This window comes from Cryptomeria japonica, chromosome 10 (assembly GCF_030272615.1).
Source record: "Cryptomeria japonica chromosome 10, Sugi_1.0, whole genome shotgun sequence".
NCBI classification, from domain to species: Eukaryota; Viridiplantae; Streptophyta; class Pinopsida; order Cupressales; family Cupressaceae; genus Cryptomeria; species Cryptomeria japonica.
Window position 1 is genome coordinate 504364993 of NC_081414.1, and position 20950 is coordinate 504385942.

At 38.8% G+C, this 20950-nt stretch overlaps 1 protein-coding gene across 5 annotated transcripts in view; it reads right to left on the reverse strand.

Annotated features, from left to right (window-relative positions):
- The window catches only part of LOC131039422 (protein SWEETIE), a 326474-nt gene that overhangs the window by 259747 nt on the left and 45777 nt on the right, over positions 1 to 20950 (reverse strand). For all 5 annotated transcript variants that reach the window (XM_057972185.2, XM_057972184.2, XM_057972183.2 and 2 more), the window contains exons 4-6: positions 6337 to 6573; positions 3868 to 3957; positions 3690 to 3777 (exon numbers count right to left, since the gene is read on the reverse strand). In XM_057972185.2, coding sequence (XP_057828168.2) covers positions 3690 to 3777; positions 3868 to 3957; positions 6337 to 6573 — 415 coding nt within the window. The remainder of the gene's footprint in view (positions 1 to 3689; positions 3778 to 3867; positions 3958 to 6336; positions 6574 to 20950) is intronic.

A 20950-nucleotide genomic window follows, 5' to 3' on the forward strand; every position in this document is an offset into this window, starting at 1 on the left:
AACACATTTATAATTTAAAGTTTTCACTCTTCCTAAGTACATATTCTAGTGAAGAGTGAAAGGGGAAGTGAGAGATAAAAGGTTGGATTGAGTGGAAATGCATATAACATAAAGTGAGCGCTCCTAAGTGGAAGAGTTGTTAAGTAGGGAAAGTAATCATTAATTAATATATTTATAAAATCTTATTGAGGTGTTAGGGTTTCAGCCCTAATTAGAGTGTCGCTTTGGAAATTGATAAAAGGGCAAACTTGGAAGCTAAGAGGCATGTTATGTTGGATTTTATTTTGATTCTTGCCTCCCTAGAGGAGCTTGTTTGAACCTTAGGGTTTGAGGACTTTGGAGACAGAAACCTCCATTGTTTTGCACATCTGCAGCTGTGAGAGACCAGCCAAGGGTGTGAGGAGAAACTCCATTTTCAGTGGTTTCCATTGAGCATCAAAGTTGAAGAGTTTTTTGTAGCAAATCTTAAGTCTGCTACTTGCTTGCGTGGCCATACCATTCTTGGATTGGAAAGGCTTGGTAAATACGTTTTTTGGATCATCTTTGCGTAAGGATTGTATTGGTCCATGAGGACAAGTGGTTTGAAGATCTTGCAGCAGTTTTGAAGGGCTTCTTTGGACCAGTTGAAGAGTTTTTTACAGTGGCTGTAGTGAGGTGGCTTCTTGGCAGGCCGACCCCCTTTACAGCTCTTTTGGAGGTCATTTCAGTCTCAAACTTTGCTCTAGGTAGCTGTCCACTATCGTACTCTCATCTCGGACACAACAGTTCAGTCTACAAGGGTTGCAGCAGTCAAAAAGGGTTCAATACTCATAAAATCAGACCCATATCAGGCCGTACCAGCTGTGGAATGTAGAGTCTCTAAGCATCCAAACGTTGAAGGCTGGCCAAAGCATGTTTTCCCAATATGAGCACCTACATCAGACCCTTGTGTGACAGCAGTTTGGAGAGGAAAGAAGCAGATTTCTAATCACTGTGAATCATTTTCTGAGTGTGCATCTTGGCTGTTTGATTACCTTCAAAGTTCAACTCATTAACTACTCAAACTACCGGGTATGTTTGGTAGTGATTTGAAAGACATGTTGGCTCTGTAATAGCACCCTTATCATAAGATTCGCGTACTCATCTACAAACAGAATCTTGAATAGCCATATCTGAGTCATTAAGTTTAATTAAAATCAGTTTGGCAATAAAGCTTGTATTGGCATTGAACTAAGAAGGATGACCATGGTCATTAGAGGCTACAACGATCATGATTGAGAGATATACAACTGTCATGCAAACTTACAGTCAAACAGTAAATAAAGATAGACTATGCTGATTGACAATGGAAACTTATAGCTACTCTTGAGAACAATCTTTAAATCAAACAACAAAACAAACGGTCTGATTATTTGAAACAAGTGATTGAGAAAGGAGAATGATGTACAAATTCTTGAACTGAAACTTTTCCTACATAGGAAAAAAAAAAGTGATTTGATATTTGGGGGTGTTCACAAAAAGGTGCTCACATGGCAGCTGAACTATTTGTGATTTGATTAATAAACTCAAAGCATGTGAGTTTTGAGTTACAATATTCCTCTATCAAAAGCATTTTAAATATCCAAATTCACATGTTCTTCCAGGTGATTTTGGATTTTTTAAGGAGAAAATAACCTCCTGAACTGCACTGACGTTGTTATCATTGATTTGCCTTCCAAGGCCAAAAATTATTATATCAGGGATGTAATTTTATGTGGAATTGTTTTGATTCTATTGGAAACAAGATTAGAAATTCTTTAATCCATGTTCCATAAGGTTGTGGATCTATGCTAATACAATTCCCCAACTCAAGCCACATTTGAAATAAACACTAGCTGTGTGATATTAATGCTCCTAAACATTTTTTTTGAAAGAAATCATTATGTTTTTGAGTCCACCATAGTGGTTGGTTGCATCAACCCTTTATTTTCCCCTACAACTTTTAGGGTTGTTTGCAAAAAGGTGCCCATAGGGCAGCTGAACAATTTTGTGATTTCATAATTAAACAAAAAGCATTTTGTTGTGCATTATGAGTTACCAACTTCCTCTATCAAAAGCCTTTTAGATAAGTAACTTCATGTGTTTTCCCAGCCAATTTTGGAATTTTTCAGAGAGAATAACCTCTTGATGTCATAATGTTGTCAGTGACTTGGATTCCAAAGACAACTTAATTATCTCAACCATAGTTTGCAGACTTGGACTCGGAGAGTACTTGGCAAGCCCAAAATTTTCAACTTGACAAAAACTCAGCAACTTAGAAAGTACTAAAAATTTAAATCTCTTAAAGAAACATATTTTTTTGGTAAAATCCAGTTACAAAATGTATTAAATTAAAAATTGACATCTCAAAAGAAAAAATGCAAGGCTTTATAGCGAAAACATGTGAAAAATGCATTTTAACCAAAGTTTTACCTGTGTTGACATTTTTACCCATGTTTTTTTGTGTCTATAAAAATGCGAGAGTTAAACTTGTGAAAACTCGCCCAGCAAAAAAAACAGAGAGTACTCAGCAACACAGAGAGTACTTGCAAAGTTTGCAAACTATGGTGTAAACAATAAATTTCCTAGGGAATTTTTTTATTCTATTGGATACAAGAATAGAAATTCTTTAAATCATGTTGCATAAAGTTAAAGATATGTATTAGTACAATTCTTCAACTCAAATCACTTTTGGAATAAACACTAGACCAGTGGCATTAATGGTTCTAAGCATGTTTTTGTTAATCCTCAATTCTTATACCACAGCTAGTAGATTAATCTTGATTAGTTCTCAAAAGGTTTGTAGAACCAGATCAGAAAGCCATCTCACCCAGAGCTTTGCCAAGTTAAAAAGAAAAAATTGTGTTTTTCAAACCACCTTAGTTGTCAGTTGCATCAAACTGTTATTTTCCCCTTCCATGACTGTCATGGAATATTTTTATTGGTATTTTGTTCTTTCCCTATTTTATGGCTCATGAATGGTTCACGTAGCAAAGCAGAAGCATAGTCTGTGCCATTGTATGTTACCTCATCCATAAAGAACTGAATCTTTGGTGGGTATTCCATAGAAAGATATCATTCATTCTCCTTAGTTCAAAAAGAGGGCCTGATTGTTCTTTCTGTGTATGATGATGGCCATATAGCATCTTACAAGCACCAGAACAAATTTTTCAACCCTTCACCAAACAACAGCATGCCACAATCATGCTGATGATACTCCAGACTGAAGCAAATAAAAAAGAACAACAATAATAAAAAATCATGATATTAGCTTATTCTTAGACATGTAGCCGAAATCTAATTTTCATTGGTAAAATTTGTCTTACTTGAGATTAATAATAGAAAATCATGGTTATGATAATAAAATCAAGAATCAAGAATCAAGAATCAAGACATGCAATGTGGAGCATTTAGATTGTGGCAACTTGTTCTGAGTTATTGACTTGCACATTAAGCCTGATACAACAGCTTTCACAAAATGGTATAGATGATGGGAAAGTGACATCCTGTTGTTTCTCTTTTACATGGAAAATTTTAATAGTCTTTAAATATAATCTGTAGTTACATGCTCAAATTTCAAAAATAAAATTAAAAACATAATTTTTTTATGGTAAAAAATTGCCAAAACTTGTCATTAGTTGAGATGTGGTATAATAAATAAAAGAAACTGAAATGCACACAAGATCGTTTACCTTTAATAAAAGGCAAAATCAAATGCTTCTGCAAGCCTCCTTCCAAAGTTCTTGCCAAACCAGGTTGCCCTTTGCCTTTTGGCTGAACCTAAAATCACAATCACAAAAGTTTAAAACTTTAAAATCATTAAGAAAGTGATAATCTGTTAAAAATACTAACATATATTGAATTGCACACCTGTGATTCTGGATTTAGACCAAGGGCTACTAATGCTCCCAATGCCTCTGCAAATGCATCTCTGACAGATGGAATGGGATCCTCCAAAGCCTGTCATTTACAAGTGCAAAGATATCTAATATTATCAATCTGAAGCAGTCTCAAAATTAGAGCAATAAGAATCTATTGATGCTTGTATGTATGCAGCAAAGCAATTAAATACATAGGTACATTATGATTAAAAATTAAGTTGACAAGAAATGCTTTAAATTTTCTACTTATAGACTTATAGTATTCCTTGTAGTTGCTTATGGTATCTCCAATGGTAGTTTATAGTTTTTTATCACACATTGTTGTGCATGGTTCTAAAACTCAGTAAGTACTCGCCTGATTCACGAGCTTAAGAACATTGCCTAACAATTAGAAATTTAGTAATAAAATATTAAAAAGCTATATAATACCATTAGAAATACTATACACCGCCACTGCTACTAGAGATATTATCTGTAGAAAATCCAAACATCTATTTACACAGCCTCCTATAAGTCCAAGAAGACCAATAAAACAATTGTTCTTTCCAGGAAACATAAACTTTTGAATTCACTCTTACATATGATAATGGAGGCGAATTCTGTTCCAAAGAATTCAGCAACTTTTGTGGTAAAAACCACATCAAAAAACAATTTACCACACCCTACACTCCACAGCAAAATGGAATAGTTGAGTAGCAAAGCTGTACTATCATAGAGATGTTTTGATGCACGATGGAGAAAAAAAGTGTACTATCAATTAACAAGCAACTAGTGGGCAGCATTACATACCTTACAGCCACTAGAGCTGATTTGAGCTATGTTGTAAATTTCATTTCCAAATTCATGACAACACCAGATGTAGAACATTGGACTACAATGTAGAGGGTGTTGAGATATGCGAAAGACAGAAAATCCACTTCATGATACAGTAGAAGCAAAGATTCTAGATTGGTTGGGTAAACAGATTTAGATTTAGCAAGTTTTGTTAATGACAGAAAATCCACTTTGTGATATGTTTGCAGCCTTGGCACAAGTGTAGTCACATGAACCAGCAAGAAGCAATAGGCAATAGCTCTCTCTACGGTTGAAGCAGAATATCGAGTAACAAGTAAAAGCAACATGTGAGGTAGTATGGATCCAAAGGATGCTTTAAGACATGAAGATGCCTCAAGTAAAGCCTTCACCCTTGTTCTATGACAATCAAGGGGTGCTCAAACTGGCCAAGAATCCAATCTTCCACAGGCATACCAAACATGTGGAGCTATATTGCCACTTTACCAGACAACTTGTAGAAGATGGATCAGTTATATTGCAGTATTGTCCTTCAAAGGACCAAACTACAAACATTCGGCCAAAAATCCAATCTTCCACAAGCATACCAAATATGTGGTACTACATTGTCACTTCATCAGACAACTTGAATATGGATCAGTTATGTTGCAGTATTGTCCTTCAAAGGACCAAACTACAAAAATTCTTACCAAGCCATTGGATTCTAACAAATTTGTAAAATTTTGGGATAAGCTTGGAGTAGTTAGTAGATTGATTAAGAGAGGATATTAAAGTACTATTATATTGTAATGGTCAATTAGTTTGTAGACTTGAGTTTAATAAAGTTATTTCGACTTTAGGTTAGTCTTAAATTAGTCTTTATGCTTTATTTAGTTTTCGGTATTTTTAGTTGAATCTACTTTTAGCTCATTGTAAACCTATATAAGAAAATATTTGCTTCTTATTTTATCAATTAAATATCTTGGTAATCATTCAATGTTGAATTTTCATAATAATCAATAGCACCCTTTTGAGGTCTCAATGGTCTATATGTGTACAAACAAGATATATTGTTTTCTTCACTTTTCTATGTGGCTTTCAAGTTTTATATTACAACAGGGCCATGTTTTTTTCCATTTCTTGAATTCATATGGAATTTCAATCATTTGTGTGCAACTTCAGATGTTATTATCCTCTCAAGAATCATGATATACTCAAATGGATGGGGAAAAAGAAAAAAAATGGTGAGGTAAACATAGCTGAATCCACCTGATAATCCATGTTGCCCTTCAATTATTATAAGCAGCAACCATACCTGGAGCTACATTTTCTTATTCCTGGATCTTCTACCTTGTTAAGCGAACTATTATTTTCTGTTCTCACAATGCAGCCCAATAGGCCAGTGCTATTAATCTGTTTGAATATATTTAATGTCCTTGTTGTAAAAGATCAAGTCACATTTACCATATGATAAAAGATTTTCTTGATACAGAAAGTTTCAAAATAATAAGAATAATGTATGGGTGTGACAAGCCATGCACACCAAAAAACTCTTGGGAATAAGATAAATTGAAAAATTCATAATGCTTCTTTTGTCATCCAGTTTCCACAGCAAAATAATAGAAGTTTAACTGTATCCAAGCAATTCAAATTATAAATAAAAAATATATATATTTAAGCAGCCAACCTTAACACAAAGAGAGGCGGAATTTTCAAGTCCACTGGCTCCTAATCCAGGCCCTCCGGTAATTGCAAAAGCTCTTAGACATCCAGCTGCCACAGTTCTCACAGCTGGTGACTTATCTGTTACACCAAACCGCATAACCGTACGGAAAGCTTCTGAGTAAGCTGCAAATGGACCTGCCCCTGCAGAACCTTCGAGTGCATCCTGAAGCATCTCAAGAGCCACAATCCTGACACTAACCTGCTAAAAAGTACATATAACAATAATTAAAATAGCCATGTTGCAGCAACAAAAGAAAATAACCAAAGCTATTTATTTGTTCAATGTCCCAGTCGGACTAAAATAAGAAAGATCATATCGTTCAACAAAAGCATCAATTCAGTATTTTTTTCATTTTGTTACAAAAATACAGAATATAGGCCAACAAAATCATGATAATACTTCATAAAGACCCCAAAAAAGCTTTTAGTCCAACTGAATCGTAATAAAAACATAAAGAATAAATTAAACAGTATGAAAGTTTATGCTTTTGGAGCTATATAAGTTAAGAGATAAAACACCATATGAATCGACATTTAGGTGGTCACAGCCAAGGTGCATGAATAGAAAAAAGTAACCAAAACTTTTACTTGTTTGATGTCACAGACAGACTAAATCAATAAGTTGCAATCATTCAAGAAAAGCATTACTTCGGCACTATTTGTTATAGAAATACAAAATATAGGCCAGCTAAATTATCATTTTACCTCAATGTTCCCCAATAAGCTTATAGGCCAACTGAATTGTGATCAAAAACATAAAGATTAAATTTACAATATGAAATTTATTTTATGCTTCTGCAACAATACAAGTTACAGAGAAGACACTAAATAGTAAATACACATAAGAAAATTTGGATGCTTCTGCAACAATACAAGTTACAGAGAAGACACTAAATACATCTTTAAAAAAATGGATAATCCTGCAACAGTACAAGTTCAAAAGAAAATTAATAAAATTCTATGTTACCCCGAGTTTCCGGGACGGGCGGACAGGGGAATGGGTTTCTGGGACAGATTTTTTTTGGTCATTTTTGGGGAGTGGGGATGGCTATATTAAAAAGAGGTAAAATATATAGGGAAATTTCAAATATTCATATGATAACATTCATGAATCATTCATCATATACATTATACATAGCAATTGAGTTGAATTGAAAGTTCAAATGAGTGTTGAAATTCATACATTCATATACATGATGTTATGTAATAGTTAATACATGAGGAGGCATCCTCTTCCGTCCCCCCATTCCCCGGACATTTCTGTTTCCAGGACGCCTGATATTTCCCAGGAAACACGTCCCCATCACACAAATATAATATATTCTAATGTTATGCACAAATGATTCATGTAACATATAATGTAATTATTTTTAAGTAGAATATTACAAAATAGCCAAAAAAGGCAGCTAAGGACATAAAAAGGTAACAGAAGTAGTCGTGCTGTTTAAAACAAGCTATATAACTGAGATTTGTGAGAAAACAAATTCAAGGATCAGTAATTAGAACAGTGATCCCTTCAAACAGAACCAACTTCTAAAAAGCAATATACAACCGAGCAGAGACAAAGATATACATCTGATTACATCAAAGTACTATTACTTGTACCCATAGAACTAAAGAAAGGGAAGCATAATATGCAGTAAATTGAAAACTTTAAAGCTCTGCCCTTGATTGTATGTGATTTTTTTTAGCATTGGCCCTCCAGATGTACTCTGAAAGAGATTCAGGTTCTTACCAGCACTGGTTGCTCCTGCAGTAGTGAAATCTTTATCCTACAAATTCCATCAACCAACTGATTTCATTTGGGTGGGCTTCTACAGGAAGGATATCATATTATGCCCTCCAGGGTTAGATGCAGTTGCGCTCTGTGATGACAAAGCTATGGGTGAGGAAATTATTGTAGGATTTCGAATTAGGAAGTTGAACAACAGAGAGGGTGGGTGACTATGCAAAAGCCTGGAAATCCATTTGGATCAGAATTTTCATATTTTTCTTGGTTGTGATCAGGAAATTGATGAGTTTCCTTTTTGCCCACATATTGACTTAAGTCTTAAATTGACTTAGCATCTGTAGAATGTGTAAAAGGATTCCCTCCATTTTCTTGCTTCCATTGGCTTCATTATCTTGTTCTTGGTCAGTGTGTCAATCTTGTTCTTGGTCAGTGTGTCAGGTGCGGAAGCAAATGATTTTTGTGGAAGCTCAAAGTTCCCTTCCACTATTAAGTTTGTGGTACCAATAGAAACAACGAGTTGAATGCCTTTTTGAATAGCTAATATCTCAACCAAGTTGAAAATGTGAATATCGATGTATTTTTGCTAAGTTACCAGGTTCTTCCCTACAGGCCTGGGTTCTGGCCCTGGTTCAGCCCAGGTACTGGTCTGGTCCTGGTACGTCCCTGAGTTTGCCCAGGCACCCAGATTCTTTGTGGGTTCAGCATAACCCGGGTGCCTGGGCAGTACCCTGGGAAACCAAGGAATGTACCAGAAGCCCAGACACAAACCAAGACCAAAATCTGCTCACATTCCAATCTGAAATGTATTAGGATAGTTATTTTTTTCTAAGTCATTATGAAACTTTTAACATGATTACAATCGATATTATGCATATTTATTACTGTCGTTTGTGTACTTTTCTTAGAAAATAGAAGTAAACATCAAAATATGAATCTATTGAAGTGCCAGTATTTATGACAGCAATTACAAAATATCAAATTAATTAATTGACGGAAGCTTCTGGCTCAAGAAATCATATGCATAGTTTACTTCTTATGAGAAATGTTACATCTTTCAGAACATACACTGTTAAGAACCATAGCAAATTACTCATGCTTAAATGTTTGATTTGTAAATTCATTTAGGCTAAGGGTTGTGTTTTTAACATATTAACATTACAACATAACACAGAATTCACAGTAGATTGAACAGCAACACATCATTAATGAAAGTAAGTAACAGCTATTTATGGCTGCAGATGAATGATTTTGTTAGTTTAGATTTGTTCATATATCTAGTCTTGGTATAACAAAATTATAATTCACATTGATCAGTATATATATATATATATATATATATATATCCAGATTTGAGATCGAACTTGGAAACGCATTTAGCATGCTGCAACTTATCCAAAAGATCATCAATCTAAGGTGAAGGAAACCTGTTTTATATGGTAGTTGAAATGTCCCCCTTGTTTGCCCCAGCGGGGTCGAGGGGCAGCGCCCCTCGCAGGGTCCGAGGGCAGCGCATCGTTTCTGTGATATTTTAAGATGTCAAAACCCTTCTTCTCCACTCTAATATTTTCAACGTCCTAGCTCCAAATGTCATCGAATGATTTTTCAATCTGGTCGTCATCGTTTTTTGTTTTTTTTTTCCACTGTAATGTCCCTGATGGCACCCCGGCCATACAACCTCCCCTTACGGTCAACAACAACACTGACACCTCCAATCGTACGGCCACCTGCCCGTGCCGTCAACACCCCTCCACCGTACGGATCACCCCATACGGAATACACGACCAACCGTTTACCATACACACCGTACAGGCCTCCTTGCGTGTGCCTGCCCTGTGCTTGCGTGGGCGCTGCGTTGTTGGGCAGAGTACGTTTGTGCGTGTCTGTGCGTTTGGGCGGGGGTTGCTGCATGTGCACATGTTTATGTCTTCGGTTGTGCTTATGCCTTGCGGCGGCAGTGGTTTCCACCGCATGGTGGTCCACCGTACGGTGGTTCCACCGCACGGTGGTGCTACCGTACGATGGTTCCACCGCCAGTGCTACCGTACGGTGGTTCCACCGCCAGTGCTACCGTACAGTGGCTCCACCATGGCTTCCTTCTTTTTTTCTTTTTTTTCCCAGTCGTACGATCAACTGTCGTACAAACCCGTACGGCCGTGCGTTTTTTTTTTTGTTTTGGTTTTTTTTTTAATTTCCTAGTTGTCTAGAGAGTCTTCGGCTCAGGTCCCCTGTCTCTGGGATCACCCTTCATCCTTCTCAATTTTCCTCGCCCAAGAATCTCCCGCGTTGGTCTCATGCCTCTCGAGTCGCGTGCTCGGCCTCTCAGGTCCCCTTCCATCCTATCGGGTTCCCCTCCGGACTCTCAGGTGTCCTTCCGGCCTCTCGGGTCCCCTGCGCGCTTCTTGTGGTAGGGTTTCAATTTGGACCCATTGGTGGCAAGTCTATTTTTAATGGCCATCCGAAGACCTGGAACCACCAATTCTACAGGGACCACGGTTTCCTTCCCGTACATAAGAAGAAGAAGAAGAATAAAGATTTTGAAGGCTACGGCCTTCCACACAGGGTTCCAATTGTTGCCGACGCAAATATTCTTGGGATTATCTCCGTCCTCGAGGTTTGGGGCATCTCCCTTCCAATATTCTCTGTATTCCGACAGGAACACTTGCTCTGTTGCTTGCTCTGGTTCCTCTACTTCGAGCCTGTAGCTTTGGCACATTTCGTAATCCTCCATCTGCCAGTGGAAGAGCCCGTTCAATGACCCTGTCTCATCCTCGGAGCACTCTCCTAGTTTGAGAATCCCTTCGTCGTTGGGCTCCTTGCAGCCCCATCCTTCGTCCCTCGGGTCACCTTTTCCTTCACCCTCTGATTCCGAAGATGATGTCAGTTCCTCGCCGACAACTTGGGTCCTCAAATCAATGGTGTACTTCCGCCCCCCTTTCTCCATAGAAAGGGTGTTCTTTTTCCAGTCGTGGTTCACCTTTGCTGTAACTAGCCACCCTCTGCCTAAGATGGCGTCGTACCCCTTCTTCTTGAGTGGGGATTACCACAAAATCTAGTATGAAGGGTTGTGTGCCGATGGTGATCGGCTAGGCCATTAGGGTGTCGAGTGGCTTGATGCCATGTTGGTCTGCACCTACCAAGTTGAACGTGGGTGGCCATAGTGTTGGCTTCCCCAGCTTCTTCCACGTATCCTCTGGCAGTACATTCACCCCTGAACCTCCGTCCACAATGGTGTCCTTGAGGATAGCCTCGAGAATTCCCATCTCTACTACAGCAGGATGCTGACCACTATTTAAGGCCAACAACATTGGGTTAGCCGAGGGGCTGACCGGAACTTCCGCACGTGTGGCACGCAAAGGTGCCTGCGCAGTGGTTTGTATGGAACTAAAAATGGCGGTTCTTAACTGTGGCATTGTTTCTAGAAGATCCTTTACCCTTATAGGTACTTCCATCTGCAGTACTTGCCCAATGATGTTATTTTCAGCTTCCGTACGGGATGATGTACTCGCCACCTTGTTGTCCCGTCGTTCGGCCGTCATCTCACGTTCAATATTGGCCTTTGCCTCCCGTAATCTCTCCTTCTCCGTACGGGGGTCGGGATAAGTGGCCTTTTTCGTCTGGGCGCGGGTGATCGCCAGTACTTCTTTCTCACCAGTCTTCTCAGCCTTCTCAATGTTGAGGAGATTAACCCCTGCCTTTGGGCAATTTGCGTCCTCATGGTCGCCTGGCCCACACCATCGGCAGAGGTGCTGAGGGGTGGCTTCCTTCGTGCAATCACAGGCGAAGTGCCCCCACTGATTACAGGCCCTACATTGGATCATTGGCTAGCCCTTGGTGTCATACTGGATACGGCTTCCGTTATTGTTATTGTTGTTATTCCTTCCGCCGCCGCGTTTGTTGTCCCGATAACCTCCAGATGATGCCATTGTGTTGGTTTGCTGGGTCATACCCGCTGGTGCGAATGTTGTGGCCTGCTCCGTGAACAACACTTAGCTCATTTGCGTACTTCATGTTTTCATGTTGTATGGGCATTCCTTGATGGAGTGTCCCATCACTTGGCAAATCTCACAAAAGGCCTTCAGGCAAGTGCCTTTTGTGTGGCCTTCTTCCTTACAATCAGTGCACCACACCTCTTCGTTTTTACTCGTGCTTCCTTTCATGTTCTTAAATTCCTTCAACATACGGTGCATATCCTTTTGAAGCGCTTGCACCTTCTTACTTGATGATTCGTCACTACTGCTTTCTCCCGAAGACTCTTCTCCACAGGACTTGTCCTTTTTCTTCCGCGATGTTTTGTCTTCACTTTCCAAGTCCATCGCACGGTTGTATGCGTCATCGTATGAAGTGGGCGGTACAATTTTCATCTTCCTCCGCAGGGATGACCACAACCCTTCCACGAACCATCTCTTCTTTAGTCCATCAGTCGGCTGGTTCTCCATCTTCCCCAGTAACTCCTTTAACCGTCGGCTGTATGTTCGCACTGTTTCGTGCTTTCCCTACTTTGTGCTTAATATCTCCACCACAATCTCATTATCATCTCGAAGGAGTCGAAACTCCTTCTCAAAAGCTTTCTATAGGTCATCCCATGTTCCCACCTTTGTTTTATCCGCATCAGAGTACCAATCAATGGCTACTCCTCTGAGGGTGGCAGGGAACTGCACCACCCAATCCGCTTTGTCAACTACCCTGTTGGCTAACCATATTGTCTCACATGTGCGACAGTGCCGTACAGGGTCATCGTTGCCATCTCCATTGAATTTAGGCAACTTTTGTTTGCCCGCCATCGATGGGGGTCATCTTCCTAGAGGTGGCTATGGCTGCGTTTGTGCACCGCTCCCTCCGGCACCGGTGGTGTGTCCTGCGTGGGTAACTGGAGGTACGGTGTTTTGCCTGCCGTGTGTGGCACCAACAACCATACGGTTGTCCTCCCCTCCGTTCTCACCCGCACCCACTCCTGGCTCCCTCTGGTGATCCTCACTTCGTGGCATAAGGGATGAGTTTCTAAACAGATCCCGAGTCTCTTCGACTAGATTCCGTCGTAACCTTGTTTCCTCTAGAATCTCTTCGTGGCTCCTCACCCTACGGTGTTCTGGCGACGCGTAGAAATTTCCCTCGGCTTCTGCACCCTCCGTGACACCTCCTTGGTTCCCTTCAGGCCACCCTTCGGCAAGTCGTCCTTCGGCAAGTTGCCTCAGCCTCCGTCTACGTTCTACTTGCTGTTCCAGAATTAAGGCCCTCTGCGCGGCCTCCCACTCGTCCGTTTCTGCTTTTTTTATTTCTATCTTTATTCAATAGGTTGGGCATTAATTGCCGTACATTTCCATAATTCACAATACATAAACCAAAACATGTCTTTATTAATTCATTTCGTCAGATACAACTCATGTCAATGACACTTTTATTTGAATATAGAAGATTCAAGGTTCAATTCCTTCCTGGCCTGGCGCCATCCCGTTCTGCTTCCCATCGGCTGCTATCTTCGTACTATTGCAGGATCTGTTGGCGTCGCTCTTCCTAGGCAATCTCCTCCAAGCGAGCTTGTTGTGCCAGCGATGCCTGTGCAAGCAACCGGGGAAGATGGTTCATCAGCCGATTTACTGTAGGGCTAACCTCCAGCGCTGTCCACACGGCACTTGTTGGGATTTCCACCTCCGTGGCCTCTCGTCGGACGTATGTCTCAATGGCTACCTGAAGCAGAATTGAAAATTCCCTCGTCGCAGTGTCTTCTCAGTTGTAGAGCTGGGTTTGCGTGTCGTCGGCCTCTGGGTTTATCTCACCAACGGGTAGGCCCATCGTGTCCCTGTGCCATTCGCGTCTTCCGTTCCCGAGTATGTCTAGGCAACGGCGCCAAATGTTTGCTCTCTCGGGTGAATAACTTAAAGCACACAGATAAAACACGTAATGCAGAATAATAATGCCATAGATATCAGATGCAATATAAGAGATGTTATTCCATTCATAGTCATTGTCTCCCCCAAGTTATTACATTCGGAAGTATATAAAGATACCTGCATACTCTCATTCCCACGTCTCCCGATTGCAAGAGGTCTTAATGCATGTCAAGACAGTAAGCAAAAGCCAGTGCTATCATATGTTGATGACAATAGTGATGTAAAATGAAAAGAGTACACTGTCATATGCCTAGAGGTCACAATATCACGAACCATGAAGTGGAGAACAGTGACCAACAAAGAATGTTAATTATCTTCAAGTTCAGTGGTTGATCTTCATGACAGAAAACTTTTCTTGAAGAATTAGTATTACCCCAAGCAAGAAAATGAGGTTGGAGTTCGTTGGCAAAGGACATAAGAACTATCAATGATGCAAGTTGGTGTTCCTGGACAAATACCTTCACCAATCTTGAATACTTCAAGTGCCAGCATCTTGTAACAACATGAAGACCTCTTATACAAAGGATGATGTAAATAGAGTCATGTCACAGACACTTAGATTAGTTTCAGTTATGCATTTGTAATTTAGTTTTGACAAATTAAATATAAAATGGAAAGTTGTAATTGCAAGTAATCACATTACTTGTATTCTTGTAACTTGTAATTACATGTAAACAAATTACAAGTTGAAAGATAATAGGATTGTAATTTGGAATAAGTCATAGTTAGTTGTGGAATAAGTCTTAGTTAGTTGGACTTCTCCCACTTTTTGCTCTTAGCCCCTCTCCTATATATAGTGGAGGGTGCTCTAAGTATTATCTATCTTTTTGGCAAGCAAGAAAACTGTGCAAAAATTTATGGCGATAAAAAATGTGTTTTATACTTGTAAATGTGACTCTCAAGCAATATAAGGAGAACATTGGAGTTTTCAGACTTTGTGTTGATACTTTATTCATATAATCATTGTGATCTTATGTCACAATGATATATTTTTCTGCATATACTTGAGGTTCTAGTAAAGTCGTTGGAAAGAGCTTCAATCTGATTTCTTGCAGACTTTGTGCTGCAAATATTGGGGGTTAAATTAGCATAGTTGAGTGTCAGGATACGAAGAAGCTACAATACTTTGTGCTTGTAATTGTTCTTGTTCAATAGCAGTCTAGAAGTGCATTATATTGGTTCAATAGTAGTCTAGAAGTGCATTATATTGGCAGAGTTTGAGTTGTAGTGTGTTGTACATTGTTATAATCATTTTGGAAGGTCGATAGGACAGTAGAAGAATGAAGAGATTGGGCTTTTATTTCTACTTTCCCGTAACGAGGAAGTGACGGAAGACTTTGTGCTTTTATGGAAAATTCGCTTCCTATTGTATAAGCATTTTTGTAATTGTGGAAATTTCTTAAAAGTTTATGTATTTGTTACTCTAAATCATAGTTTCTTTTCTGAAAAATGAGAAAAGAATATCATCTTTTTGAAAAGGAGAAAATAATGTTGTCTCACCCAAGTTAAAATAGTGTTTATAAGTTATAGTTAATTTGCAATAGTTAGAAGAAGTAGGAAAGTGGGAGCCTTCCCTTAGAATTAGGAGAGTTTTTAACAACTCACATGCTATGGCTGAAACCATAATTTTGCACGCCTTCCCAACTGTACAAAATTTTTAACCAACATTTGGCATCTAGAATCCAAACATTACTACTAGAGCCAAAGACCTTCAAATGACTGATTTTGGGCTTCTTGCCAGACCAGGCTTCCTTTGGGGTCATCTTCTTAACGGCCTATGTGGGAGACCGGTTCAAAAGATAGACTACAATGTAAACTGCTTCAGCCCAAAATTTGAACATTTTTGTGCTCCAACATAGGCTGGGCCATCTCGATGATTGTGCGGTTTCTCTGCTCAACAACACCATTCTGCTAAAGGGTGTAAGGTGTGGTAAGTTGACGCATAATTCCATGTGTCACACAGAAGTTAGAGAAATTAGAAGAACAAAATTCCCCCCAATTGTCTAACCTAAGAGTGACTATCTAACAGCCTGACTCTTTTTCCACTAAAGCCTTTAACTTTTGAAACATGCTAAACACCTCTAACTTGTTTTTAAGAAAGTACACTCACATTCTTCTACTAAAATCATTGACAAATAATAGAAAATACCTGGATCCAGTGACTAATGGAGTGTTCATCGGCCCACAAACATCTGCACGTACCAATTGCAAAACTATGGAGGCTCTCCAAGAATCACCATCTGAAAACAGAGTCTGATGTTGCTTTCCAACCTGACAAGCTCTGCAAACTCCATGATTCTGAGTTTGAATCTCAGGTAAGCCAACAACCAGACCCTCCCGAACTAACTGAGAGAGATAGTGAAGATTCACGTGCCCATACCATTGATGCCAAAGATTGTTGATGGAAGAACTTTTGGCTGCCATGGCGTGCTCTTGAGAATCACCAGTATCAACAAGTCTATAAAGACCATGATCCTCAAGGCCAACAGCAACTGTAGTGCGAGTCTCCCTGTCAACAATGCTACACTTATGCGAACTACAGACGACATCCCGTTGTGGAGAATGGCGAATGATCTGACTGACTGACAACAAATTGAGTTCCATCCCTAGGACAAAGTATACATTGAGAAATATCAAATTTCTCCCTCCAGACATGATCTAAACATTGCCCTTTCTGACAACAGTATACTCTTTGCCTCCTCCAAAGATCACTGAATCAATGAAAGGTGTGTATTTTGTAAACTAATCCCACCAATGTGTGAAGTGCTGAGAGGCACCAGAGTCAATATACCGGGCATATGATTTCACATGACCAAATGGTCGTTTGCCCATGAACGCATAGAAGGCAGACTCATGTTCAAAATGCGTGGTAGCATGGGCCTTCTGTTGAGACCCTCCCTGTCTAGATTGCTCAAACGCTAGCCGATTCTTGCAATCTTTCTTCATATGGCCATACTTATGACAATGGTTGCACTGAATATTCTTCTTAGGATTCTCCGAAGGTTTGCCTTGGCCTTTCTACTGGAAGGACTGGCCTTTGCCCTTGTCCTTATCCAAGGCTTTGGCAATGAATGCCTGTTCAATGGAGGATGTGTTGGTGCTACTACCAAATTGCTGTTTCCATCTATCTTGTTGCAAAGATCAGGAAACTTCAAGTCAACATTCGTTGAAGTAATGTTGAGTGTCTCAATAAAATGTTCATAAGATTTTGGTAGACTCTTCAAAGGTTTGACTACCATATTTTCCATCTCCATTTTTCCACCAATTGCCTCCAGCTGATCACGGATTTCCTTTATCTTCGTAAGATGCTCCTGTAGAGACAACTTCTCATTCATCCTGATCAAAAAGAGCATGTTCTTCAGAAAGAACACTCTACTCTTGTTTAATGTTTCATGGAGATCCTTCAAGTGGGTCCAAATCAATGCAGTTGTCTTCTTGGAAGGGACTTGGGTAGTTGATCCTTGGAGACAGACAATTTGAGGAGCATTACAACTTCACAATTGGGCTCATCATACTTGTCTTGATCTTTTCCTACAACTGAAGGTCAAAATTGAGTACCCAGAACAACCTCGTCCAGGGACCGATATTCAAATATTCTTAACATGCATTGTTTCCATGTGTAGTTGCAGCCATTGAACTTCTAACTGCTTTCCAACATAATGGATGCCAAAGATGCCATCATGAATATCGAGGTCAAAGTGAATCAACCTTGTGAAGGCACAGAAAACTAGGCAGAAGCTTTTGATTTAAAATTAGAGCAAAAACAGCTAGCACAAATATCGAGTCACTGAAAAATAGACTCAAAACCTTAGCACGAATTTCGAGACATAGATCTCGATACACGAAATTCGAGGCGTAGACTAGAAACAGAATACCCAAGTCGGGGTGCAGAAAACCTAGGTTGCAGGTAGTCAGACAAAATACCAAAAGATTCACGTGCTTTGCAAAAAACAAGAGGAATTGAAACCCTAACTGTTTTCACCAAATTTGGCGTAGAAAACTAAACCACCCACAGATAGAAGGTTGCAGGAAAAACAAAACACAAAAAAATACCCCTGACGGGCATGAAAAACAAAAGGTTGAGTCAGAAAAAAAAAGGCATAGAAAAAAGCACAAAGAAATCTCGCCAATCCCATCACTAAAGCAAAGAACCGTGGCGGAAAAGGCTCGTCACGACGTAGGAACAAAGAACGCAAAGAGAGACGCGGGAGAGATGAAACCCATGGGGCGATTTTTTAGAAAAAAAAAAAAACGAATCCTCAAACGACACGGGCAAAAATCATGAATAGAGAACCCACGAGTCTATAAAGAAAAGGCCGTGCAGGAAAAAGAATATTGACACAAGTGCATAGAGTCGACGCGGCCCACAAAAAAAAAAGGAGCTCTAGAATTTTGATATTTCACAAACCCGCAGAAACGTAGAAACAAAACCGTAGAAAAAATCACTGAAACAGGTCGCCTCCAACCCGCAAACAAGACCCACGAAAAAAAATATAAGCCTACAGATTGCACTATAAAAATTGCGAATTTAAGCACAAAACAATTTCCGGAGAAAAAATTTAGAATTTCAACCAAATTTTTATTTGTAAAAAAAATTCAATCTTACTTTGAGACCATATTTTGTTAATTGGATGATTTGATTAATGAAATGACGTCCTGTAATTGGCTATATGTACTTCATCATTTCATTAATCAAATCATCAATTAACAAAACATGGTATCAGAGTAGGATTGAATTTTTTTTACAAATAAAAATTTGTTATAAATTCTAAATTTTTTCTCCGAAAATTGTTTAGTGCTTAAATTCGCAACTTTTACAGTGCAATCTGTAGGCTTATATTTTTTTTCTTGGGTCTTGTTTGCAGGCTGGAGGCGACCTGTTTCAATGATTTTTTCAAGGGTTTTGTTTCTACGTTTTTGCGGGTTTGTGATGTATAAAAACTCTAGAGCTCGTGTTTTTTTTCCGTGTTTTCAATAATACTATTCCACCCGGGAGTATTTAAATACATTATATGACCATTAAATAACTAAATAAATTATATTGTTCCACCCCTAAATGGAAAATAGAAAAAAAAAAACAGACTTCTTTGATGGGGATAGAGGGACTCAAACCCTCACGATCTATAAAACCAATGGATTTTCCTCCTAGTCCAATTTTCATTGTCGTTGACATTGACATGTAGAATTGGACTCTATCTTTATCCTCGTTCACTTATTACTTCCAAAAATGGAAGTAAACACAAATCTCTTTCTAGAGAAGCTCTTAATTGGAAAAATCCTTCAATTTCAATTTGAAGCTATGCATGTTTTTTCAAAACAAACCTAGAACAATTCAAGCTCTAATCGTTATTTTTGTTTATTGGTGATATATAATGCTTTTTCAAGCGTTAAATAAAATACAAAAGACATTCTGTAAATAGTGTATCGTATCTGATTCAAATTATGTTGATTCGTTAGAATAGCTTATGTTGAGTCTCTGCACCTATCCCTTTCTCAGAAAGGAAACTATTGTCTCTATAAATCGGATTTGGCTCAAGATTCCCCATTCAAAATATCCCAGGGTTCCCTAGATTTGGATGCTATCACTTGGTAAGTTTCCATACCAAGGCTCAAAAAATTTTAGTCTATAGTGTCTACCGGTTCCACCATACCCCCTTCTTGTAGAACGAAATCATAAAACAATAATTGCATCTCAATTATTTCATTTGCATTTGCATTATATTCTTTAAGCATTTTTTATGCAATGTTCTTATCTGTATCCCCATCGTACACCACAAAAATATCCCTTTCTATATTTAGATCTTATTGAAATCATATTTCCATTCTATAAGTATAGTCTATGAAAGGATGAGAAATCAAAAAGAATTTTTTCTTCTTATTTATTTCTTCAATAATACTGTTCCATTCAGGAGTCATTTAATAATATTGTTCCACCCAGGAGTATTTAAACTAAACAGAATTAGAAACTATCTAATCTAACTAGAAACTAATAAAATACATTAAATGACCATTAAATAACTAATTAAATACTTTAATAATATGACTTTCTTTTTCATAGGCACTCTCTGGATGACTTGATTGTCTTTTCCCAACTTAGATGCCTTGCTTCATCATACATGCCCTAGAAGCTCTGTCATTCATTTGTCTACCTCTACACTTCATTGGCTCTCCTTTTATCTCAAGTAACATATCCACCTCATCTGGTATAATTCATAATATTCCTTCTTAAACCCTGCATAGGTGTTGCTCAAAATTGGCCATGAAGACCCTAAAACAACATGACAACAAGGACTCAGAAACGGCTTACAACTGACAAATGATAAGTTTTATAATTAGGGATTGGCTCATCAACAAAGAAAAAGTGATTTGTGTTTCACAACTTGACACAAGAAAAACTTAATATAGGTAGAACATATAACTAGTTGTTTAAAGCAATTTGTTGATTGGGCAGCAATCTCAGTTAAAGATTATAGTAGCTTATTCTTCAGATGTTGTTAATATGTTGCCTGCTAAGGACAAACTTGTAAAAGAAGATTTATTTGCATCCCCCATTTTGATCCATTTTTCTCAGATTCTTTGTTGCCAATGGTAAGTCTCCTACATTTGAATTGGGCATAATTTCTTTATTGACTTTTCACACCAACAATTGTTTAGGTCAACGATTGGTTGATTCATTCTTCCAGACATCTGCCAGCAGTCACAGCAAATAAACAAGGTAAAGGGTGTACCAAATGCCAATGAAGGTATGGAGAATAGTCAGTGTGGGAGTTTACTGTTTGGAGAAATCATCACTAAATATAACATGAGCATTTGATGAGGTATTATGCTGACCGCTGACTAAGGGAATGCAGCAGATATATTTTTGTGTTTTTAAAGGCCAGCCCACTCACCAAGCTAAGCCCAGCGCATCACTCAGGAAATTCTCTGGTGATTAATCCCACTGGGGTATCACCAGT